Raw genomic sequence first — 27352 nt, 5'->3', positions numbered from 1 at the left:
TTCTCAGTCCCTTGCCACTGAAGTGTTTTTCAAGTGTTGCAAATCTGCTCTCTCTGTTGCCTTTCCTCTTCAACACAATGAAGGCTAGAGTTGGCATTCTTAAAAGGAAAAATAGGTGTCTGAAAACTGGACAGAATTCAAGCCTCAGGTAGAGGGAGATGGAAAAATAGAACTATATACCGTTGAGCCCTGAACAATGTACTTTAGTCTTGAGCACAAAAATCGTGCTTATAATATGTATTCTGGTGTCTCCTGCACAACTTCAAGCTGAGAACCTTGTATGAAATAGGTGCTCCGCAAATATGAATGAAATGTGCTTTGGCAGTTGAATTTATTTGCAAGGTAGTGTGTAGTGCAAAAGGTAAAACAGCATTGCTTAACCAAGTCCATGTTTTCCTGCACATACGCAGTTTAAGTCAAAGAGACCACCCCCGCTCAATTAGGAAATTTTGCCCCAATCCATGTTATACTTGCTTTTGATGAAATCTTGCATTTTCTTATCTTTTCATTGTTGGGAATTTGGTGGAGGGAATTTGGGACAGGGTTTTGGTTCTCATACATTTATTTTTTTAGATGGTAAATTAAGTAAAAGGTGAATGTTTCCCTTTCAATTGGGTTACATCAAGTGACTAAATAGAGACTACTATTACAAGAAAGTCTTCTCAAACGAATTGCACCCAGAATTTTGTACCATTTGTTTGGTATCTTCTGAACGTTATAGAATCTATTTCTGAAATCTCATCTGTGTTGTCAGCTTAAATATGTGTATGCGAACTGTAAGCTTGACTTTTTGGGGAGGGGTGTATTCTCCATGACACGGGGTACTGTATCTGCCACACACAAAAGTTCAATAAAATGAGAGCAGATTGAATTGAATAAAATAGAACTTTATTTTATTGACGTACATTTGATTTACAATGTTGTGTTAATTTCTGCTGTACAACAAAGTGATTCATTTATACATGTATATATTCTTTTTCATATTCTTTTCCATTATGGTTTATCACAGGATATTGAATATAGTTCCCTGTGCTATACAGTAGGGCCTTGTTGTTTATTCATTCTATATATAATATTTTGCATCTGTTAATCCCAAACTCCCAGTCCATCCTTCCCCCACCTCCCAGCCCCACTGCAACCATAAGACTGTTCTCTATGTCTGTGAGTCTTTTTCTGTTGATAACTTTTTGTTCCTACCTTCTCTACCTCCCTTCTGTTCCTTAAACTTCTCTGCTGAAAATGGTGGCTGAATAATAAACATCCAATAAACGTTAGCTGAATTTCTCTCTTCTCTCACTAAGTACACATCATATTAAATAAGATTATATGCATTTAGCATAATGTCTCATAAATGTTAGTTATTATAATTTTTTTTTGTTGTTGTTGTTGCTGTACGCGGGCCTCTCACTGCTGTGGCCTCTCCCGTTGCGGAGCACAGGCTCCGGACACACAGGCTCCGCGGCCATGGCTCGCGGGCCCAGCCGCTCCGCGGCATGTGGGATCTTCCGGGATCGGGGCACGAACCCGTGTCCCCTGCATCGGCAGGCGGACTCTCAACCACTGCGCCACCAGGGAAGCCCTAGTTATTATAATTTTATAATAATTATTATTACTACTGATTCTGAACATTCTAAGGCTTTGGGGCTAAGCTTCATAAATTCATCAGGATTCCATGATTGAATATAGAGTGTCCTGTGTGATTTGAGTAAGAAGAAAGGAGACTGCTTAGCGTCTAACTTCTGCTCCATCATTAAGACAGTTAACACAAAAACTCTGGTTTATTCTTCTGATGTTGCTCTTGGTTGACATATTCTTTTGACATCTCTTGCTTGAAGGTATCAGGTCATGAATATTAATAAGCTTTATTAATACCTTACTCTCTATATATGCATTCAGTTTCTCTTTCAAATGGGTTCCTCAACCATTTCCATGACCATCGTCCGCTCTCTTTCACTGAATGATTCTTTCCATGACTATTTTCAGCTTTAGCTGGTGTCTTTCAAAAGCAAAAAAGAAGGAAACCAGTTTAACTGGAAATGTGTGAAATGTATCTTAGCTTTGGGATTACTTTTGTTTTCACTGTGAGTTAAGAGCAATGTAGAATAAACTGGTGATGTACATATGCTTTCAGGATTATGCTTGTTTGCCCTTGTGAACCTGCATCTAGGGGTGAGAAAAGCAAAACAGAATTTCAAGTGTATTTTCTGCTTCCACACAAGAGCTATTCTTGGTGTACTTAAGTGTGATTGTAGCAATAAAGCTTGCGTTTTGCAGAGTCTAAATATTCTGTACTGTGATCGACACATTAGGATTACTAAAAATGTTTCCTGGTGTTAGATATTACAAATCACTCTGTGGTTTCTTCATAAAGGAAAGACGTCCAAAGGTAAAGTGAGAAACCTTAGAGTTTGGGAATTAGAATAAACACCGAGGCAGAGGATAAAGATAAAAGTTCAAAAAGAAATTCTGTAGCCTCTTGGGAACATTTCCTAAGAGGCGCTGATGTGGTCAGAACTGGATTTGAATCCATGCTTCAAGGATCACAGTAAACATGAACTTGAATAAGTTATTTTTCTCTACCTCAATGACGTATTTTATCTTAATTGGATGTATTTCACATATAAGTAAATATAAAGCCAATTATTATTAAAACTAATAGGAAGCACAAAACTCCTTATTTAAGTCAAAGTGTTTAGGCGAATGTTGCCAGAAGATGAGCTAAACAGAGCTTGTGAATAAAATTCTGGTTCAGTTTGCTTGGCAGTTTTTAATTGTCCTTCCTGGGGAGGTGGTGTCCTAGGAATTTAGGGGGCTGTAGTGTGGTGAGGCCAGGTATGACCCACTCAGCTGAAATGCATGAGGGCGTGTGGGCTGTGTTGTAGTCTCAGCTTCTGGTCTCAGCATCATCAATGGCCAACTCGGAGGAATACATCAAAAAAGGGAAAACAAAATACTTCTATGGAGAAAGTGAGTATTCTCAGATGACCCAGACAGCAGGACTTTGAGGAGAGAGCAGGAACTTCATAAATGCATGTAAGGAAAGCTACTTTTGGGTCCAAGTCTGGCTCAGGTTCACCTAGACTTTGTCAGAGTCAAAGGATGGTGCGAATGGGAAATGGGATCTTGTGATGTTAGCCTTAAGGTATCTTTCTGTGGAGTCACATGGCTCCAATACGGACTGTTTGCCTCTGTGTCCAGAGCACAGCTGTCATCCTGGGATCTCCCTTCATCATCAGTCTGTGAATTATCTTTGTTTCTCCTGTGTCAAACCTCCTCTTTCCCGTAGCTTATGCCTTCATCTTCTTTCTGGCTGGTATGTTTTTTGCTTTTGTTTGTTTGTTTGCTTTTGGACTTTTATTTGTGAAGGATTTATTTATTTATTTTTATTTCTTACTTTTTACTATAGGTCCTTGTTGATGATCTATTTTAAATATAGCAGTATGTACATGTCAATCCCAAACTCCCAATCTATCCCTTCCCGCCACCCTTCCCCCTGGTAACCATAAGTTCATTCTCTAAGTCTGTAAGTTTGCTTCTGATTTGTAAATAAATTCATTTTTATCATTTGTTTTTTTTTTTTTAGATTCCTCATATAAGCGATATCATATGATATTTGTCTTTCTTTGTCTGACTTACTTAGTATGGTATTTTGATGGAGCAAATTCTTCAGGAAATTCCAAATAAATATTTTTTGGGAATCAAATTTTGGACACCTTGCAATGTCTGAAAGTATCCTTATTATACCTTCATATTTGATGGATAATTGAGTCAAATATGGAATTCTAGGGCGGAAATAATTTTCATCACGATTTTGAAGGCATGGCCCCCTTGTCTTATAGATGGCAGTGTTGTTTTTGAGAAGTCTAAATCCATTTTGATTCCTGATCCATATGTATGTAGCTTGTATTTTGTGTCCAGAAACTTGTAGACACTTCACTTTGTCTACAAAGCAGACATTTTCCATGCTGAGACTTTTGCACTTGGATCAGTGAACTGAATTATTTCTTGACTTCTTCATTGTTTCCTGATCTCTCTTTATGGAACCACTATTATTAGAGCTAATTCTGAACTAATGCTTTTTTTTCTTTCATTCTTTTTTACAGTCTTCCTCTCCTATTTTCCGTTCCTTTGAATAATTGCTGTCCTTTTTGAAAATTTCTTCAACTTAATCTTTCAAACTGAGATTGATTTTCAACTTCATATCCAAGAGATGTTTTAGCATTGAATATTTGTCTTTTACAGCATCTTGTTGTTTCACAGGTGCAAAAGCTTCTCTTGGCTCTCAAAAGATATTATGGTAGTTTTTAGTAATTTTTTTTTCTTTTTATGAAATACAAATTCCTTTTTTAAAAAAATTCTACTCTTATCTCTATATTTAAAGGGAGAGAATTTTCTCAGCTATTAGTGATCTTTGCTTGTCAGCTCTTATTTAATTGCAAGAGATTAAAAAGCTGATTAGAAGCTCTTAGCATATGGGTGGAACTTGATATTATTTTTTATCTAAGATATTCTTGCTTTACCATTTTGTGGAGACTTATTCTTTCTGCTGGGAATGGCCAGATTTCAATGAGAGGACCCTTTCATTCTCTTATCTGGAAGGCACAGGCTTGGGTGTCAACATTCCAGAAATTGAGTGGGGGAAAGAAGCCCAGAACTCAGCATTTAGTATGCATGGGTTGGTCTAGTTCCTCTGTTTCCAGAATACTACATTCTCAACTGTGCTGGTGATGCCAGTTTACCAGAAAACTTCAAAATTTCTGCTCATGTGGCCAGAGCACTCATTAGCACAGATGTGGAGGGTGATCTACGAATCCACCAGCTACTTAAACATCTAATACTCAAACATTCTTATTTTAACCCCACACTCATACCTGCTCTTCGTACTCACTTCTGGTACTAGGTCTCACCAGTTCCTGCCCATTTGGAGGAATATGTAGTTTAAATGAGGTTGGTATTTAGCTTTTCCCGTTGCTGAATTTGGTTCTTTATGTAACAGTACATATGGGTTCGTTGGATGGATTATGAAGTAACATTGAGGACAAGTCGAACTATTAGCAATAAAACCATCAGAAAACAGGCCATCTGATAATTAATATAAAATTGGATTGGAGATTCAGGAAGTTATTAAATTTGAATCTAAAATGAGATCGTCTGAGCTGTATCTCAGAAGACTTATTGTTCTTTCCAGGTGTGCATCTTAAGAATCTTGGAGGATTTGTATAGTTTGAACTCAAAACCAGATACTGCTCAATGATTCTTCTCAGAATTTTGCTCTGAGTTTTGTGGTTGGCCTGAAATCCCAATACAAAGGAAAAACCCAGGAGTGTGAAACCAGATCAACAAAAATATGAGACTGTTCACATGAAAACTCTGTGACCTGAGACCGCTAAGGGTCCCTTGACTCTACAATGCGGTCTCATTCCATAAATGTGGGAAGGTCATGTGATTTCTTTATTGATTCTGGCACTTGTTATATTTTTATTAAATCTAGCATATGTTCTTAAGTAGGTCTCCAATTATAGAGAACCTTTTTTAATACAATGTATTGACTCATCTAACTCACAGTTTTAATAATGTGCTGTAAAGAAATGTTAAACAAGTCATGTACTATGCTTTCCAGTTTCTATCTGTAAATACTCAGGCAGATGAAATGAACTTTCACTTTCAAGGATGATGTTAGAAAAACATACCAAATAAAAGCAGTTCTAATAAATTTTTTCTAACAAAAAAGAAATTAACTAAAACAAAGCATATTTCTGAAAGGAGCAACTATTTTCAATATTTTGGGAAGCACATTAATAATATTATGAACATGTTATCAAAGACTTATTGTGGACATATTGTAGAGGAATGAAATTCATGTTTTCATGTAAATAGAGAAAAATTAATTAGAATATATAAATTATTATATTATAATCAAAAATGAATAAATATTATTATCTACAATTTATTCTGCAAATCATTCTAAATACAATTCTATTGATAACCATAAAATAGACCAATGTTAATTTTTCTATTACCTTTTTCTCCTTCCCCAAGAATAATATGTCCATTGAAGAATCAGAGATTCTATTAGTCCAGCATATGTCTTTAAGTACCAGTATAGCTAGTGGAAACAAAATAAACATAAGACATTAGCATTCTAAGTTATCATTATTTATTTGAATTCCTTTCAAAGAAGAAAGGGAAAAAGAAATATATCATTAGGAAGAATACTATTTCAAAACATGGGCAAGGGCTTCCCTGGTGGCACAGTGGTTGAGAGTCAGCCTGCCGATGCTGGGAACACGGGTTCGTGTCCCGGTCTGGGAGGATCCCACATGCCGCGGAGCAGCTGGGCCTGTGAGCCCTGGCCGCTGAGCCTGCGCGTCCGAAGCCTCTGCTCCACAGCGGGACAGGCCACAACGGTGAGAGGCCCGCGTACCGCAAAAAAAAAAAAAAAAAAAAAAAATGGGCAAGACTCATCCAAGCATAAATGGTTGAATTGTAAGTCAACTAGACTTCAACTGAAAAAAAAAAAAGAATAAATGTTGGAGGGGTTTTTGCTTAAGCTGGATTAATGGGGTCTGCATTTACTCTCCCTCCTGAAACAAATGAACAAACAAAAAGAACCAGAATCAGACATATATGCCTATATTTTGATATTATTCATTTCTCATGTATATTACCCACCTACTGTGTGCCAGAGACTGAGGTAGGAACCGAGTGTACAGTAATGAGCCAAGCAAAGTTGTTGTTGTCAAGCTTGAAATCTGGTGCTGGAGCCAGACAGCTATACGCACATCGTAGGAAGCAAACATGGGCCACCAGTGGCCGCTAGTGGTCCTTGCCTAAGCAGAACAGATAAATCAGGTGCCTTTATATTAGGTATAGCATATATAGGTAATACATCCATATACACCATTTTATTCCTTTTCCTAAAAACCTGTAAAACCATGTAACTGTGTCTCTAATAACTTGATCCGGTTTTAAGTACCAAACTTCACTGATGCAACCCATCAGGCAGAAAAAATGTAGAGTTTGCTTTTGTTTCAAAATGATGGATTGAACCACAGATTGAACTTGAGTGAACTCTATAAAAGTTATCATACTGATTTAAAACTTAAAGGAGCTCATGTGAGAAAGACATTTATTTGTTCAGCTACAGAAATTCTCATATCCTTTCTACTAGGCAAACTGTCTTAAACTTCCTTCATTTCCCCCCATAGAGAAATTCTGTACACATTTAATGTCAAGTTTTCTAGCTTTCCTCTTTTCCATTAAATATAATTATTCTTTTTTTCTGGACAAGATGTTTCTGAAATTCTCCAAAATGAGTACAGAGTACACTAAGAATGTGATATGAAAACAATCTTTTTTTTTTAGCTTGTAAATAAAAACATGCAAACCCTAACTATTGATACACTTAGGGTGCTTGGTTTCACTTTGACATCACGTGTATCATGGCATCGAGATATCTCTAAATTATAACCAAAGCAAGTGAGAACAGATTTCAGGCTCAGGGAAGAGCTATTAAGGGGATAATAGACTTTTGATGTCTGCCTTTTCACAGTAGCACAATGGCTAATTCCTGTGACCCCTGAACCGTTAGTGTCTCCTAACCAAGTATTGGCATTAATCTACTGCTCATCTGTCACCTATCACATTTGGGAGTCCCAGTCTCTGCTTTCAATTATCAGTCATTAGAGAAGGCCTTGAGCAATTTCAGAAGAAAACTCACAAAACCTTTGACCTGTTTTTGTCAGATAACTGCAAGTATTCATTGTAGATAAACTATCATTTCATTGTACCCAAGTATAAAGGAAGGTTCTTTGCTGTATATCACTTACTGTAACCTCTATCACCTTCAGGTGATTAAAAATGGACTGTTTTATTTTACTGATGGAGCAGGAGGATTCACAAAGTCATTCAGTGAAATCTGGTGAGATTGGAATGGTTGACCTCTAGCTGCCAGGCAATCTACAAACCCCACAGATTTTTCCACTAAAGAAAACATGAGATAAATATTTACCAAAAGGTGATTATCAGATAGTTGTGTTTTTACGTTGACTTCTTGTAGGTAAACACAAACTTTCTCAAATATTTATACATAGTGTAACTGAAATCCATTATTTACATACTAAGCATATCCACTCATTAATCATTTTTTATTATGCAAAATGAATTAATCAGGTACCATCTTCTGTGATTATTAATTCTAAACTGACTTTTGAAGTTTAACATTAATATCCAACCCACAAAAGATGAATATTTGCTTTAAATTCCAATTAATTATTTCCTGTATAAAATGCCTATAATCAAAAAAAATAACAAAATATTTCCTATATGTCAGGATGTATTGTTGTCTTCAGGGATAAAAGTAAGTGACTTTCAGACTCCTTTAAAGAGGAAGTATGTCAGAACCAGCTAATCTGATTGGATTGGTGAGTAATATATGAATGTCAAAAATGTGTTCTCTACCTTGTAGATGTGAAATATCTAAACAAGGTATCAAGTAAATACAATTATTTTCTAACTACCCACTCTTGTAAAAATCTAGACTGATTTTTTTAATTCTACTATAACACTATGTAAAAATTATATAGCTATAACTAAACAAATAACACAATTAAAAACTATAACAAAATTATATAGCAAAATTAAAAAACCAAAATATTTTGTCTTTTTAATTTTGTTATAACAAAATTAAAACACTATAACAAAATTTAAAAATAGTAATAGTCATCACCTCTATTAATATATCTATATTCCAGATAAAGAAATTGACATTTTGATCATCAGCATGGCTACGTTTTAAGCCAGGTAGCAATTTTTTACAATTAAATTTTATTGACTATTTACTGTATTAAAAGTCCTGTTTGTTGTATATGTAGAAATACAAAGGTAAGAGACAAAAAAAAAAAAGGATATTCCTCTGAAGTATCTTACTCTATGGGATTAATCTAAGGTGACATAATAATTACAGTGAAATAGAAAGTAATTCACACAATAGCTAGTGCTTTTTGAGAACTTGCTCTGTTCCAGCCACTATGCTATGATCCCCTCTCTCAAATATTATTTAACCTCTACAGCACACAGTGGAGAAGGTCTTTCATGATTGACCTCCATTTTAAAGATGGATAAATAAAGGCTCAGGGATGTTGAGTATCTTTTCTAATATCACACACTCTTTTAACAGGTTAGGGAACTAAGATTGAATTCAAATTCTTCTCACCTCAAATCCAACTGTTCACTGTGGTCCCATCATGACAGCTCTGTATTCAAAACGGAGGAAGAGAAGAGGTGCTCTGGGGCTCCCAACAAGAGAAATTAATGTAGGTGAGAATTTTCAAAGTAGTCTTTGTGGAATTCAAACTAGAGGTTTTAAGTAGAATTGGGATTTCAACCTCCGAAGTGTGGGAAGCATCTTAAGTTAGAGGATCTTAGGTCTAGGGTCCAGGTCCACCCTAGACCCAATATGTGCAATGACAATGAACTATTTATTACTCGCTCCTTTGGCCCTAAGCTTTCACATCTCTTTCCATCTATATGAACTCCTTTCTCTCCCTGGTGATAATCCTTTAAGACCAAATTCAAAAAGACCTCCCCTTGAAGCCTGCTGCACAGCTTGTTGCTCCTTCCTTTCTTATTCTGCCCCCACACATGTCCCTCCCAAACCCCAACATGATTGTGCCACAATGGTACTTTTCTACATCTGTCTTTCTCATCCTGAGCTCCTATCTCTTTGCTTCTAAAATCTCCTTAACTATTAGGCTTTGGCCCAGAGCAGTTTTCCAATTAATATTTAGGGCTTGAATAAAGTTAGAGGGATCACAGTGGCTATTTTTAGGATAATCAAGATGAATATATATGGAATGTGAGAAAGAGAAAAGCAGCCCCCTGACAGCCAGGATTGGGACTGGATCAAATAAGGGAGAAAAAATTAAAAATTGAAATATATTAATTTTAAGAAATCAATAATTACATTATTGCTATTATTGTTTATTTATTATTGAACATACCAGTTTCCATACCAATGCTTGACATGTATTATTATTATTATTATTGTATTCTAATAACCCCTGAGGGCTGAGTGCTGGGCCCTGGGCCCATCCAGTCTGAGGAGGGAGGGGAGAACTTGAGACCATCTTCCTCCCTGTTCCAAAGCTATCTTACACAAGACTTAATTCTTTTTCTTTAAAATTTTATTGAAGTATAGTTGATTTACAATGTTGTGTTTTATTTCTGCTGTACAGCAAAAGTGACTCAGTTATACATATTTATATTCTTTTTCATATTATATTCCATTATGGTTTTTCACAGGATATTGAATATAATTTCCTGTGCTATACAGTAGGATCTTGTAGGACCTTGTTATTCATCCATTCTCTATATAATAGTTTGCATCTACTAATTCCAAACTCCCAATCCTTCTCTCCTCCAGCCCCCTTCCCCTTGGCAACAACAAGTCTGCTCTCTTTAAGACTTAATTCTTTGTGTCCCTAAATCACTCATGTTTTTCAAGCCAAAATAATATATAACTATTGGATCATTAATTCAATTTTATAAATTTCAAAATTATGTGCTGTGTATTTAATTGATTCAGGAAATCAATTTTTTAGCTATCATAGGATTACATTTAAATTATTTAACCATCTCACCTTTCTTTTGCAATTTTTCTTCCTTATAAAACTGTATTCATGAAGCATTTATGAATACCAGCAAGAGTATTTCAAGTACAGGACGTTCGAAAGTCAATTGAAATTGTTCTTTGAAACAAACCACTCCGGAGGACAATTTTCCCTTTTTCAAGTCACACATGGCTGTGGTATTAAGAGGCTCTTAGGGTTTCTGGAATCTGGAGTTTACCACACTCTCTGGGATGGTTATCCTTTCAAAGAAACATGTAACATGTGCATTCAGTGACCAATGAATAGACCTTTATAAGACCAAGTTTATGTTTCTCAGTGGACTAGTCAGTGAAAGATGCCTTGCGGGGTCTTGTTAGTCTCTTGTGGAGACATCTTGGTAGTCACAGGATAATTTTGCTTTCTTTCTTTCACTTTAAAATGTAACACAGATAAGTAATAATTCTATGAGTAATCTCTTAATGATTTTTTGCACTCAGCAGCAAACAATGATCTGTATTCTTTCAACAGCTGGCTGCACTCCTGGGAAAACACTATCTTTGTCTTGCAGCTACTGATTCTATTTGAATCTTCCAAGTTACAGCCCTTGTGTGGGAGATTAAGACTGATTGCCCATGGATGCATCCCCTTAAGACAGCAGATAAATCACTAAATAGATAAAACTGCAATCCTCTGTTAATTAGTTCTACTCTTCAGATACTGTAGACAGCAAAATATTTAGTCAGGACATTTCTATCCAATTTCTGCTTATGATAAAGTCATTCAGAGAGGTGTCTGTTTCGAAAAAAAGAGACTGCCATCAGTCATTAACTTCTGTTAAGTTATATCTCAACAATAAAAGGCTTCAACGTACGTCTTGTCTTTAAACACGAGAAGTAATCTTTGCAGAACTTTGGCAATTTAGAGCATTTAAAATGTAGTTTGGTGCTTCTATAAAGGCGATCCTGTTTCTTTTCACTCTCAGCCCATGACTCATGGAATGCGAGTCTTCTGATTCATATTTTACCTCTTGTATGCTTTGATGTTGCCACTTTAAAAAAAAAACAAACTATAAAAATAAATTCATTCTCTGGTTCTGTCAGTGTAGGTGACCTTTCAGTTGTTCTAGCTGGTTCATAGATGGAAATGTTTGGAAGACACAAAACCTGCTTCCTGGAAACAGAAGGAGGTACATTCCCTACCATCGTTATGATCATGTTTTGAGTGGTAAGCTGTATCAATTTTGCTGATTTTTGATGGTTTATTTTCTGTAAGTCGGTGTGTATGTATATGCAGAAAGCAACTCTTTAATTTTTGTAGAGAGCACTGTGGGCCACTATCAGCTCAGGTAAATAAACAACCCTGTGTTGATGGACTTGTTTAATTTATGGTGATAGTCACTGGTTTACATGTAACGACCTTCAAAACATGCATGTATCATAAATGACAGGGGGAGACGAGTGCAAGGCATCAGTGTCATGTTTTCATGGCTGTTTGGCAAAATACAGCCTGTTGATCTGGTTAGGTATGTAAGCAGATATGAAAATAGCTGCCTGGGCAGGTGGTTGTGTTCTCTCTCTCTTTTTTTTTTTTTTTTTTTTTTTTACAATGGCGTGTTAGTATCTGCTTTATAGCAAAGTGAATCAGCTATACATATACATGTGTTCTCTTTTTAAGTGCAGTTTTCAAAGGTGAATCAACTGATACAGGATGTGTGTTTTAAATCTAGTTATATTTGTTCCTAAACTCTCTTTTCCACTTCATGTGGGAGAAATGTTGTCTATGGTATGGGATGAGGAAATTGTCTCCACCAGAGACAAGTGTTAACCTCTTGGTCTCAGCCTGTTTTAACCCTTGTGTCATTTTATCTCCTTGGACAAGTCTGGGTCTGGCTTGAGTGAGCTCACCCTTCTGCTTTTTTGTTTTGTTTTGTTTCACTTTGTTTTTCTTTGTCTTGTCTGCGAATGAGGAGATCTCTTCTACCAGTAAATAGGAATGTAATTATGACTTTTATGGAGTCTGGAAGATTTTAATCTGGTAACACAGATTTTATTAGAAATGATAATAAAGATGTTTTGGAAACTCACACATGGTTTTGTTGATGTAACATAGAAATGAAAAAATGAATTGAAAGGTCCAAATATTTAAAACACTATGAATCAAAACCCCCAAATAGTATACATTTTAATTATTTTTTCTATTTGTTTATTTGTTTATGTTTTAAGCTTCTCAAGCCATTTACAATTGTAATGTGTTATACAGCACACTGTAATTTATGGAGAAACATTATATATTTAATATATAAAATCATCACAATATGAACAAGGCAAAGAAAGCTCCTATAAAAGCTTAAGCTTACATCTAAGGAATATGAAATGTGTGTATATGTTCTCTTTCATCTGTTTTGGTAGTGTTGTTTTTAAAATATAGTTGTAGGAAAAGTTGCATGCTAATAGAGATATTATATAATGCTAATTCAGGTCATGAATACAATCACTTGCTTATTCATAAACATTTTCTTAGATAAGACATGGAATCAGTATTAAATAAGTGAATATGATACGACTTTTGCTAAGATAAAGATTGGAGGAAATGAGTTCTAGAAGAAGCAGAGTCCAGAATGTATGGTATCCTCTGTAGGGTAGGAGCATCTCGTAGAGGACAATGTAAGCATTGAAATATCAACTCTCCTGAGGGATAATTAGATAAAACAAACAAAACTACATCCAGAAAAAACAAACAAACACACAGAGTCGTGCTGTTGAGGGCTTTGGGAGTTGAAATCTTGACACTGGGTTGAAATCTCTTCTCTCCCAATTATAGGTTGTGGGCTCTTGAGCAAGTAATAGAAACTTATGGACATAGGTGAGTATTAAATAAAATACATGCCCTCCCAAATGAGAGTTAAATAAATTATCATGCCCTCAATCAATGGGAAATGCAGCAGGATGGTGCTGAGTGAAAAGACAGAACCAGCTTTTGATCTGTTCATAGTCTTTCATTCAACCAATGTTTATTAGAAGATTTCTTCGGATCAGGCATTGTATTGTGTTAGATGCCAATTACACACTAGTGATCAAACCCTTGTTTCTCCACCTGTTCTCCACATTTTTGTGTATTGCTGATTAACATTGTTTGAATATACAGTTGAGTCTCGAACAACAAGGGTGGGACTGCACGGGTGCACTGATATACAGATATTTTTCAATAAATATATTGGAAGATTTTTTGAAGATTTGCAGCAATTTGAAAAAACTCAGACATGAACAGCATAACCTAGAAATATCAGGAAAATTAAAAAAAAGTTAGGTATGTCATGAGTGCATAACATATATGTAGATATATGCATAACATACAAAATATGTGTTAATCAACTGTTTATGTTATCAGTAAGGTTATTAGTAGTTAAGTTTTTGTGGGGTCAAAGTTATTTGCAGATTTTTTGACTGCACAGGGAGTCAGTTCTTCAGGACCCCATACTGTTCAAGGGTCACCTGTACTAACAACGAACTAGTCTCTAAGTAAGATGTCATTATGTAGGTGGTATGGACATTGAACAAAGATTTACAATGAGCTTTAGAAGACAGACATCTGTTACCGCCCAGCTGTCATCACCCAATTTTTTTTTTTTTTGCATAAATGTATTTTATTTTTTCATTTTTTTATCACCCAATTTCTTATTCTTAATTCAGGGATATTAATATTTGACACCTCCCTAGGTAACTGAGATTACCTTGTGAATATTTGTGACCACGATTAGGAGTGCAAGGCTATATAAGTACTATTTTTATTCCATTACTCACTGCAACATGTCCCATGGAATTTACCAGAGCAATTATAATTCAAAGCAGTAGGATATAGGGATTTGAATCACTGGACAAATCTGCACTACAACTTTATTCTGTGTGGTGTGTTTAATATAAAATTTTATTAAACTCTTTGAAAATCTTTCCCCTTAAGGGGTTAGGTTAAAGAGCCTGGATTAGAAAGCTGAAATTTTATAATAACAGCTGAAATTCTAGCTTTCCACTTTATTACACTAACATCTCACAGGGGATTCCAGAACAGTAGATGACTTTACATAATATGAATTCAATAATCATCTGCATTACGCAGGTGCATGCTTTAGATTGGACCCTAACTCATGTCAAAGCCCTTATGTCCAAGACTATAGTTATTTTTGTCTAAATTTCAAATATAAAATTGATTGTTAATGAAATATTGAATAATGATTGTTATCACTTAAAATTTTGAATATTGACTTTCAGAATAGAGGATATATATTTTTGAATGACTGATGAATGCTTAGATCATAAAGTATGGAACTCCTCAAGCAGAGTCTGGGACAGTTCCCAGTCAAACACCGGGAACATTTCTGCAGCAAACCAGTAAGATAAAGTGAGATAAATAGGGACTTTAAAGTCACCTCAAATCAGTTAATTTCCAGTTCTTCTGCCAAATGAAGTTGAAGCCAAATTTTCAGTTTTCATAGCTTTTTGGATTTTGGACTTATGAATGCAAGATTTCAGATCACTCTTCCGTGTCTTTTTCTTTTTTTTTAATTGAAGTATAGTTCATTTACAATGTTGTGTTAGTTTCAAGTGTGCAGCAAAATGATTCATACATATATTAATATATATTATATATATATTCTTTTTCATTATAGGTTATTACAAAATATTGAGTATTGTTCCCTGTGCTATACAATAGGTCCTGGTTGTTTACTTATTTTATATATAGTAGTGTGTTTCTGTTAATCCCAAACTCCTACTTTATCAGATCTTTATTAAAGCATAAATACTTAGTAAATTAGGACAAAGTAGTAGTTTCTAAGCAGAAGCAGCCTATCCTGGCATTTAAGAACCATAGCTTGGTGGCATCAAATGCTTGGATTCAAATTCTTTGGCAAGGTATTTCTTTTCTCTGCCTCCTCAGTTTCTTCATCTTCAAAATGAGGATGATAATAGAACCTACCTCATAGGTTGTTATGAAGCGTAATATGTTAATATCAATAAAATGCTTAGAGCAGTTCTATTTAAATACTGTTTCATGATGTCATCTACTTTGTTTAAATTAGGATCAGAAAAGACAAGTTTACAGTGAATTAAATGTAGTTCTTTGTTGGGACTTCCCTGTTGGCGCAGTGGTTAAGAATCTCCCTGCCAATGCAGGGAACATGTGTTTGAGCCCTGCTCTGGGAAGATCACACGTGCTGCTGAGCAACTAAGCCCGTTGCGCCACAACTACTGAGCCTGCGCTCTAGAGCCTGCAAGAAAAAACTACCGAGCCCACGTGCCACAACTACTGAAGCCTGCGCACCTAGAACCTGTGCTCCACAATGAAAAGTAGCCTCTGCTCGCCACAACTAGAGAAAGCCTGCATGCAGCAACAAAGACCCAACACAACCAAAGATAAATAAATAAATAAAATTGATTCTTTTTTAAAAAATGTAGTTTTTCTGTAAACAAGAGTTGTGGCTAGTTTTAATATTCATACATACACTCTAGTTATCAGAGATCCAGTTTGTAGGTATTTTCTGTCCTTACACTTTGGAGATGGAGACCCGTTCATAGCAGTTGACACTACTGCCAGTTGGAGCTCAGACAGAAAAGAGGTTTAAATTATGGACCAAAATAGGATCTTAAGAATGCAGTCATCCTCCTTATTTAGGGAAAGTTAATTAATGATCTCTCCAGGGGAATGGACCTCTCTTAGGACCAAGGTAATGATACTTAAATAAAACAAAACCTCATGAGTCATGGGAGGTGGTGTTGGTGTACCAGGCAGCCTGAGAGCACCATTCTCACCAAGTCCATGGGAGGGAAATGTCTCCAGGTGTAGCTTACATTTTCCTCTTTGCTTGTGTAGGTATCTGAGATGGAGGTGGGGTTGAGCTCCTAGCTCTCTTAAACTATCTCCTACTCCTCTGGAGAAAATAAACCAGAGATTATATTGGAGGATGAAGGCAAGGAATTGTGGGTTCCTTTGTCATGAACTTCCTCTCAGACATGGAGCCCTGTCTGGCACTAGAATTTAGGAGTCCAGCAGCCTGGGTTCCCAAAAATCACTCCTCGATGATCATGATTGCTTTCTCTCTTCCTTAATCTTGACCCTTCCTCTAGTTAAGGATCCCAAGTTTCATATATTCTTAGCAGTGTTGGTATCATTTCAATTAACCTCCTAAATATATTTTTTGTGTCTTAATCCAATTTTTGAACATTGTGAATTGTTTATATAACATACATCTTTTATCTTCTTGTAACAACATTTCAGCAATGAAATGTCACTGGATATATTTTTTAAAAATATTGTAGGTTTGTGAGACACTTGGAACACAATGTTTTGCAGTGAATTTTTTTTTTTTTGTAATCTGTCCTATATTATCTGAGGTAACTGAGATTTTGAGAAACCTACTAGCACTGAGAAACTTAATTCCATCAAATGATATTGCATTACTAAAAATGAACCCTTTTAATAGGTGGTTCCTTAAGAAAGATTTTGGTACCCAGCATGAGACAGGCTGTGACCTGGGACCTGGGACCCTTTGCTGCAGTGCTTGCACCTGGACAAACATCTCTCCTCAAGCAATAAAATACACAGAAACTATAAGGGACTAAATATGGTTGCGTTCATGAGCAGTTGGGGCAAATTATGGACAACAAGATACAAAAAGGCCAAAAACCCAATTGCCACCTCTGAAGAGCCTGGAGCAAAAACAGGGTGTCAGGAGCAGAAGCAAGGTACTGTGCATGCCCCCTGCACACAACACCATATAAGGGGTGGGCAAGCCACCCTCTGGCCCAACTCCTGGACACACCCCTACCTTCACCCCATATAAGGAACCAGCTTGCCCCAACTTGGGAGCAAGCAAGGGAACCTGTTTCTTGTTTTTGCTCCCCCCTGCTATAGTAGGGCCCCCAATAAAGCCTTGACTGAATTTATTGCCTGGCCTCTTATCAATTTCTATTGATTAGGAAAGGCCAAGAACACTGGTCAGTAGCAAGCATAGACTGTATCCAATCATACATCATTTTACAAAGCTGGATTATGTAATGATATGCCTGACACTGTCCTGAATCTCTCAACGCTCCTTAATATTCCCAAGAGGAAAATTTCTCTGACCTCATTTTGTAGGAAGGTTGCTGAAGGCGGAAATATGTTTCTCTCTCAAATTTGCATAAGAGCAGAGATCTTTGGGAAACTGGATGCTGCACCACGGGTTGGGGAGGTTGTACTCAATAATCTATAAGAACTAATGAAAGTGCATTAAAAAAGGTAGAGCTTTGCATTTGCTAAAAGGAGGAAAAACGTCTCCTGGGAAGACACTTTAGAAACAATCTTTCTTGTGAAAATGCATTTGTTTTGTTTCCTTGACCTCCAAAATTTCATAAACACGGCCCCACTGTGCCAGCAGCTCCTCGGGCCTCCTTCTGACTTTCCTCCTTCGACTGTGCTAAATCTCACCATTGACTTCACCTGGAACTCTGGAGCTTTCTATCACAGAATGCTAATTCCTGTATGAACCCTTCTCTGTTCTGGTACTTGATACACACTAGTAATAACTTTACAACCTTCACTTTTAAAAACATTTTTGGATAACCTTTCCATTTAGGAGCCAGGAATTTGTATAAAACCACAGAGGTTATATTGCTTTTGAACTAAAGGCTGTTGCTTTGTGGAATTTCCTTCAACTGGAAACACATATGAGTCTGTGGTTTTATGTTTTCCCAGTTTTATAACATCCTGCTTGTTTGTTTTCAAAGTGAAAGAATTTACCATTAATTTCCATACTTTATAAAGGCCTAACTTTTTACTTCCTTTTTTTTTTTTCAGTTGAAAGAGACAAGGATTTTTCTCACCAGCGAAGGCATTACAAAGAATTCCGGTTTGATCTTACTCAGATTCCTCATGGAGAAGCAGTGACAGCAGCAGAATTCAGGATATATAAGGACCGGAGCAACAGCCGATTTGAAAATGAAACAATTAAGATTAGCATATATCAGATCATCAAGGAATACACAAATAGGTATCAAATTTATATCTGATTTATTATCCTAGCAAATAAATGTTACATTGTAGTAAAATCCATTGATAATCCACGTGGTCTATCAAATCATGGTTCTTTGAGTGTAATGGCATCAAGCCAGGTATAGACACATGAAAGATACATGTAACTGATCTGAAACGTGTCTTGTACATTTCACAGCTTTTTCCTACTCCTTACACCAATCTGCGTGCTAGACGGTCTCATGCTCCCCTGTATGTGATTTTCAGGCCCTTCACCTCATTTTGTAAATGAGAAAAGTTTTATTTTATTCTGCACATATGAAATTTATAATTAAGATGATTTAAATTACTTGTTGTTTTATAAACTGGAGAAGAGTGGCTTAATTTTTTCCTGGCATAGTGTAAATTGTGTGCAGTGTTATGTGGATTTTGATGGAAGACATTGTATTTGCAATAGATTCTGACAGTTAACCTGTATGTCTTCTGTCTATAAAACGCTTAATTCAAAATGGTACAAAAATGGACAGAGAATCTGAAATATTAAATGTATGAAAACCTCAGCTGATAATTACTGCAAATGAGCCATCACATATAAGAATTAGAAAGGGACTATAGTGGTGTTTTCAGACCAGTGCAGAAATTGCTTGGGTAACACCTTTTACAAATGATTAGCACTTTTGTTGGACAGGTCTTACATTTTTGAAGAAAATTCTTATTGGAATGTTATATTGAGGTGAAATTTGTCTTCCATTCATTAAATCTAGATTTTCCCTTTGATGAAATATTATGTTCTTATTTGATGAGATAAATATTTAAAGACAGCTGTCATGAGCTCACTAAGACCTCTTTCTCTCCTTACTGAATATTTCTAGTTCCTGGCCTTTGGATTTTTCTTGGTCTTCTAGTGAGTAGGATTTCTCAATGGGTGTTCCATGGAACACTAGCCCCTCACAATACTCAATGAAGAAAAAGAATAAAAAGCTTCTGGGGTCAAAAGCATTTGAAAAGTCTACTTGTTAGACCGTGTTTTAGGAGATTCACCATGCATATCAGAATAGTAAAGTCTTGCAAGGTCTTTATGGTAAAGAAACTTGTCAATTTGGTTTTTCCTAGTCTTCCTCAAAATTATTCGACTATGGAATCTTTTTCTTTGGGTCTGTAATACTTAATATCCTATGAAACACTGGTTTAGCAGGACACACCTTAATAAATACTGATCTCGGTACACTGTTATTTTAAGAGCACTAATTTCAAGGCAGAAAGATTTCTGTTCTTTTCTCAGCTCTAACACGTACTAGCTATTTGTCTGTGGGTGAATTTTTTGTTTTTTGTTTTAAATCTCAACCCTGTGGTTCCATTTATAAAATGAGGATACTAATTTTTTTCTCACAGGGACAGGGCCTGACGTACTACATTATTCTTTTAAATACTAAATAATGGGGGTGTCTTTTAAAATTAAATGACTAGAATTGAAAATAATGCTCCAAATACCATCTAATTATATTGCCATAGCTAACAAATATTTTATTTATAATTCTCCTTTTCTGCATCTGTTTCCACACTTGGGCTGGTGAGCTCCTTAAAGAAGGGATAGTGTCTTAAGTGATTTTTTTTTTTTTTTAGCCTCAGCACTATGAATTTGTTTGATACAGTTTTGAAATTATCATTACTCATGGGATACTTCTTCCATGAACATATCCTAAAATACTTGAATTATCTTACCTCTTGACCATTCACAATATATTTTTATGAAAGTTGAATTTGTACTTGGTTATTCAACATACCAAGTATTTTTTACAGGAACTGTTTGTACACCAGTCCCCTATTTATTTATTAATTGTTTGAAACTAAATATAGACATTTACACTGATCACAATTAAAAGTCCTAACTTTTATTTAGGTCCATTGTTCTATTTGCTCAGGATATTTTTGAATGTCATCCATTGAACTAGCTACCCTTTGAGCTTTTTTTCACTCTATTTTCTAAGTATGTTAACTACAGTTACATAATTTAAAACATAATAACAATGATGAGGATAAAGGACTAATAGAAGAGCCCATTGATAATAATATATGGATTTATTTATGAATGAACCCATGCTGATTTTTATTAATAATACATTTGAAATATTTATGAGTATTGATGCTTAATCAAATCTCATAATTTTGGGAAATTTCATTTCTCTCTAAAAATGGAACATTTCTCTATCTTGAAACTTTGGTATTTCTCTAATTATAACTGATGTTATACATATTATTCTCAATGTTTCTACAACTCCATCTGCCTGCTCTTTGAGTATTCTTGAGTATAATTTGGCTAAGACTTTACTCACTTTAACACGTGTACTTAATCTACTCTAAGATCCAGAATTTCACTGATATTTTTCCTAAATCTTTGAAAATGATTTCTAAAATATAAAGTACATGTATCTCTTTGATTGGTGTTGTCCCACTCTACTATTCCAGACTCTAGTGTGGTAGAGATTGGATAGGATTCTACTCAATTTAATGAACATTATTTTGAAATTTTTAATTCAGTAAATTCAATTCAATATTAATTCAATTCTACCAAGTTCATATTTTTTGAACATTTACTATTAAGTGTTTTTGTTGAATTATGATTTTCTCCTGTAGGGTTATGCTATACCTATTGTCTTCCGTGTCTTTGTTTTTAGTAATGGGTATGGAATATTTTCCCCCAATTTTTTGCTTCAATATCTGAAACATACAAATGTACACATGCATACTGTATATTTCAATTTTATGTATCATTGACCAGGTGGGAGAATCTCTTGCAAAATGCCTTCCTTATCTTTGACAAAGGCAGTCATCCACTGCCAGTGGTTCATTAATCCACAGTGTAAGAAAATGCAACCTTGTGCTGTGCTATTGTCTGTAAATCTAGGATCCCCTTTTTACACTCCACTTTCTCTGCCAAAGAAAGACATTTAAGGGACAGAAGATATAGAAAGAGCACATACGCCTCTTAGTGTATTTCAGGTTTCTCTGTAGGATTTCAAAGCCTTTGTAGAAAATGGTAGCATATAGTAATAAGAGCAGGGTCTTTGGAATTCCCACATGGGGAAATTGATGTACATCTTGGAGTCTAAGTTTAAAAATCTATAGACAAAAATAAAAGCAAAAATAAGTATTTCAGAACAATAAAAATATTTCAAATGATGTGGGAAAGACTGGTGCTTATCACAGGCAAAGACCAGAGTTGATACTTAATAAATATATCAGTTAACAGCTTAATAGGCACAACTATTTTAGTAGGATTTAGAGGGTTGTACACAAAGGGTAACCAAAAGTAGGTGGTTACTATAATAACAGTAGCTACCATTTGCAACTGTTTATGTTAAGAAAAAGTAAGTAAAATGATGCTAGGTGACTTTCCTTAATAAAAAAATTAGCTGATCTTTGATTCATATGAAAGGAATTGGTACATTATTAAGTCCAGTAATGAAATGAACACCACCCAACTTATGAGCAGTTGGAGCTATCTGTGAACTTGTCCCTGAAAACCCAAGTTTTAGATAAATAGTTAAATTCTCCTTTAAAATACAGTTCAAGGGGCCTCAAACATGAATCCGGGGTGCAGATGCCTGTCAAGCCCAAGTGGAGTCCTTGGCACTCTGGGCAGTGCAGGCAATGCAGACGGCCCAGCTCTGACTCTGAGGAGACCAGGCCACCCTGTGCTCCCCAGGCCACTGCTCGGCCCTTCTGGCAACTCTGGACCCCATTGCCGTGCATCATCCAGGCGGTTCCAGTGACTTGGATGTCCATGTCTTTCAGGGACCATTACTTCGCCGGCCACATGATTGCGGGATCTTTGTTCCCAGGCCAGAGGCCTGACCTGAGTTCCTGTGGTGAGGGCTCTGAGTCCAAAACGCTGGACTAACAGAGAACCTCAGACCCCAGGGAATATCAATCAGAGTGAGGCCACCCAGAGGTCCTCATCTCAGCACCAAGACCAAGCTCTATCCAACGGCCTGCAAACTCCAGTGCTGGATGTCTCAGGCCAAACAACCAGTAAGACAAGAATACAGCACCACCCATAAAAAAAAAAAAAATTGACAAAAAATATGTTACAGATGAAGGAGCAAGGTAAAAACCTACAAGACCAAGTAAATGAAGATGAAATAGGTAACCTACCTGAAAACAAATTCAGAGTAATGAGAGTAAAGATGCTCCAAAATCTCAGAAACAGAATGGAGAAAACACAAGAAACAGTTAACAATGATCTAGAAGAACTAAAGATCCAACAAACAGTGATGAACAACATAATTACTGAAATTAAAAATACTCTAGAAGGAATCAATATAGAATAACTGAGGCAGAAGAATGGATAAGTGAGCTGGAAGATAAAATGGTGGAAATAACTGCCAGGGAGAAGAGTAAAGAAAAAAGAATGAAAAGAATTGAGCACAGACTCAGAGACCTCTGGGACAATATTAAGCACACCAACATTTGAATTATAGGGGTTCCAGAAGAAGAAGAGAAACAGAAAGGATCTGAGAAAATATTTAAAGAGACTATAGTTGAAAATTTCCCTAACATGGGAAAGGAAAGAGTCAATCAAGTCCAGAAAGCACAGAGAGTACCATACAGGATAAATCCAAGGAGAAACACACCAAGACACATACTAACCAAAATATCAAAACTTAAACCCAAAGAAAAAATATTAAAAGCAGCAAGGGAAAAACAACAAATAACGTACAAGGGAATCCCCATAAGGTTAACAGTTGGTCTTTCAACAGAAACTCTGAAAGCCAGAAGGCAGTTGCAGGACATATTTAAAGTGATGAAAGGGAAAAACCTACAACCAAGATTACTCTACCCAGCAAGGATCTGATTCAGATTAGATGGAGAAATTAAAACTTTTACAGATAGGCAAAAGTTAAAAGAACTCAGTACCACCAAATCAGCTTTACAACAAATGCTAAAGGAACTTCTCTATGCAGGAAACACAAGAGAAGGAAAAGATCTACAAAAACAAACCGAAAACAATTAAGAAAGTGATAATAGGAACATACATATTGATAATTACCTTAAATGTAAATGGACTAAATGCTCCAACCAAAAGACATAGACTGGCTGAATGGATACAAAAACAAGACCCATACATATGCTGTCTACAAGAGACCCACTTCAGACTTATGTACACCTACAGACTAAAAGTGAGGGGACGGAAAAAAATATTCCATGTAATGGAAATCAAAAGAAAGCTGGAGTAGCAATTCTCATATCAGACAAAACAGACTTTAAAATAAAGACTATTACAAGAGACAAAGAAGGACACTACATAATGAACAAGGGATCAATCCAAGAAGAAGATATAACATTTGGAAATATTTATGCACCCAACATAGGAGCACCTCAGTACATAAGGCAAATGCTAACATCCATAAAAGGGGAAATCGACAGTAACACAATAATAGTAGGGAACTATAACACCCCACTTTCATCAATGGACAGATCATCCAAAATGAAAATAAATAAGGAAACAAAAGCTTTAAATGACACATTAAACAAGATGGACTTACTGATATTTATAGGACATTCCATCCAAAAACAACAGAATACAATTTCTTCTCAAATACTCATGGAACATTCAACAGGAGAGATCATATCTTGGGTCACAAATCAAGCCTTGGTAAATTTAAGAAAATTGAAATTGTATCAAGTATCTTTTCTGAAAACAACACTATGAGACTAGATATCAATTACAGGAAAAAAAACTGTAAAAAATACAAATACATGGAGGCTAAAAAATATGCTACTAAATAACCAAGAGATCACTGAAGAAATCAAAGTGAAAATCAAAAAATACCTAGAAACAAATGACAATGAAAACACGATGACCCAAAACCTATGGCATGCATCAAAAGCAGTTCTAAGATGGAAGTTTATAGCAATACAACCCTACCTGAAGAAACAAGAAAAATCTCAAATAAACAACCTAACCTTACACCTAAAGTAATTAGAGAAAGAAGAACAGCCCCCCCCACCCCAAAGTTAGCAGAGGGAACAAAATCATAAAGATCACATCAGAAATAACTGAAAAAGAAATGAAGGTATCAATAGCAAAGATCAATAAAAGTAAAAGCTGGTTCTTTGAGAAGATAAACAAAATTGATAAACTATTAGCCAGACTCATCAGGAAAAAAAGGGAGAAGACTCAAATCAATAGAATTAGAAATGAAAAAGGAGAAGTAATGACTGACACTGCAGAAATACAAAGGATCATGAGAGATTACTACAAGCAACTATATGCCAATAAAATGGACAACTTGGAAGAAATGGACACATTCTTAGAACAGTACATCCTTCCAAGACTGAACCAGGAAGAAATAGAAAATATGAACAGACCAATCACAAGCATTGAAATTGAAACTGTGATTAAGAATCTTCTAACAAACAAAAGCCCAGGACCAGGTGGCTTCACAGGCGAATTCTATCAAACATTAAGAGAAGAGCTAACACCTATCCTTCTCAAACTTTTCCAAAATATAGCACAGGAAGGAGCACTCTCAAATTCATTCTATGAAAGCACCATCAACCTAATATCAAAACCAGACAAAGATATCACACAAAAAAGAAAACTACAGGCCAATATCTCTGATGAACATAGAAGCAAAAATCCTCAACAAAATACTAGCAAACAGAATCCAACAGCACAATAAAAGGATTATACACCCTGATCAAGTGGTATCTACCCCAGGAATGCAAGGATTCTTCAATATATGCAAATCAATCAATATGATACAACATATTAACAAATTGAAGGATTTAAACCATATGATAGTCTCAACAGATGCAAAAAAAGATTTCTACAAAATTCAACACCAGTTTATGATAAAAACTCTGTAGAAAGTGTGCACAGAGGGAACCTACCTCAACATAATAAAGGCCATATATGACAAACCCAGAGCCAACATTGTTCTCAATGGTGAAAAACTGAAACCATTTCCTCTAAGATCAGGAAAACGACACAGGTGCCCACTTTCACCACTATTATTCAACATAGTTTTGGAAGTTTTAACCGTGGCAATCAGAGAGGAAAAAGAAATAAAAAGATCCAAATTGGAAAAGAAGAAGTAAAACTGTCACTGTTTTCTAATGACATAATATTATAAATAGAGAATCTTAAAAATGCTACCAGAAAACTACTGGAGCTAATCAATGAATTTGATAAAGTAGCAGGACACAAAATTAATGCATAGAAATCTCTTGCATTCCTATACACTAAAGATGAATAATCTGAAAGAGAAATGAGGAAAACACTCCCATTTACCACTGTAACAAAAAGAATAAAATATCTAGGAATAAACCTACCTATGGAGACAAAAGACCTGTATGCAGAAAACTATAAGACACTGATGAAAGAAATTAAAGACAATATAAACAGATGGAGAAAGGTACCATGTTCTTGGATTGGAAGAATCAACATTGTGAAAATGACTATACTACCCAAAGCAATCTACAGATTCAATATAATCCCTATCAAACTACCAATGGCATTCTTCAGAGAACTAGAACAAAAAATTTCACAATTTGTATGGAAACACAAAAGACCCCGAAGAGAAAAAACAATCTTCAGAGAGAAAAATGGAGCTGGAGGAATCAGGCTCCTGGACTTCAGACTAAACTACAAAGTTACAGTAATCAAGACAATATGGTACTGGCACAAAAACAGAAATATAGATCAATGGAACAGGATAGAAAGCCCAAAGATAAACCCATGCACATATGGTCACCTTATCTTTGGTAAAGGAGGCAAGAATATACAATGGAGAAAAGACAGCCTCTTCAATAAGTGGTGCTGGGAAAACTGGACAGCTACATGTAAAATAATGAAATTAGAATACTCCCTAACACCATACACAAAAATAAACTCAAAATGGATTAAAGACCTAAATGTAAGGCCAGACCATTTAAAACCCCTAGAGGAAAACATAGGCAGAACACATTATGACACAAATCACAGCAAGATCCTTTTTGACCCACCTTCCAGAGAAATGCAAGTAAAAACAAAAATAAGCAAATGGGACCTAATGAAACTTAAAAGCTTTTGCACAGCAAAGGAAACCATAAACAAGATGAAAAGGCAACCCTCAGAATGGGAAAATATATTTGCAAAAAAAGCAACTGACAAAGGATTAATCTCCAAAATATACAAGCAGCTCATGCAGCTCAATATCAGAAAAAAAACCAAAAAAACAATGCAATCCAAAAATGGGTGGAAGACCTAAATAGACATTTCTCCAAAGAAGACATACAGATTGCCAACAAACACATGAAAGGATGCTCAATATCACTAATTATTAGAGAAATGTAAATCAAACTACAATGAGGTATCACCTCACACCCGTCAGAATGACCATCATCAAAAAATCTACAAACAATAAATGCTGGAGAGGGTGTGGAGAAAACGGAACCCTCTTGCACTTTTAGTAGTAATGTGAATTGATACAGTCACTGTGGAGAACAGTGTGGAGGTTCCTTAAAAAACTAAAAATAGAATTACCATATGACCCAGCAATCCCATTACTGGGCATATACTCTGAGAAAACCGTAATTCAAAAAGATACATGTACCAGAATGTTCATTGCAGCACTATTTACAATAGCCAGGACATGGAATCAACCTAAGTGTCCAACGACCAATAAATGGATAAAGAAGATGGGGCACGTATATATAATGGATTATTACTCAGTCATACAAAGAAACGAAAT

General features: G+C 35.7%; 1 protein-coding gene across 3 annotated transcripts in view; it reads left to right on the top strand.

Annotated features, from left to right (window-relative positions):
- Positions 1-27352, top strand: part of BMP5 (bone morphogenetic protein 5) — a 125327-nt gene that overhangs the window by 45100 nt on the left and 52875 nt on the right. For all 3 annotated transcript variants that reach the window (XM_060109944.1, XM_060109943.1, XM_060109942.1), the window contains exon 2: positions 18441-18633. In XM_060109944.1, coding sequence (XP_059965927.1) covers positions 18441-18633 — 193 coding nt within the window. The remainder of the gene's footprint in view (positions 1-18440; positions 18634-27352) is intronic.

Source organism: Mesoplodon densirostris, chromosome 10 (genome assembly GCF_025265405.1).
Source record: "Mesoplodon densirostris isolate mMesDen1 chromosome 10, mMesDen1 primary haplotype, whole genome shotgun sequence".
NCBI classification, from domain to species: domain Eukaryota; kingdom Metazoa; phylum Chordata; class Mammalia; order Artiodactyla; family Ziphiidae; genus Mesoplodon; species Mesoplodon densirostris.
The sequence above is the reverse complement of the archived record's forward strand: the minus strand, read 5'-3'. Positions and strand labels throughout refer to the sequence as shown.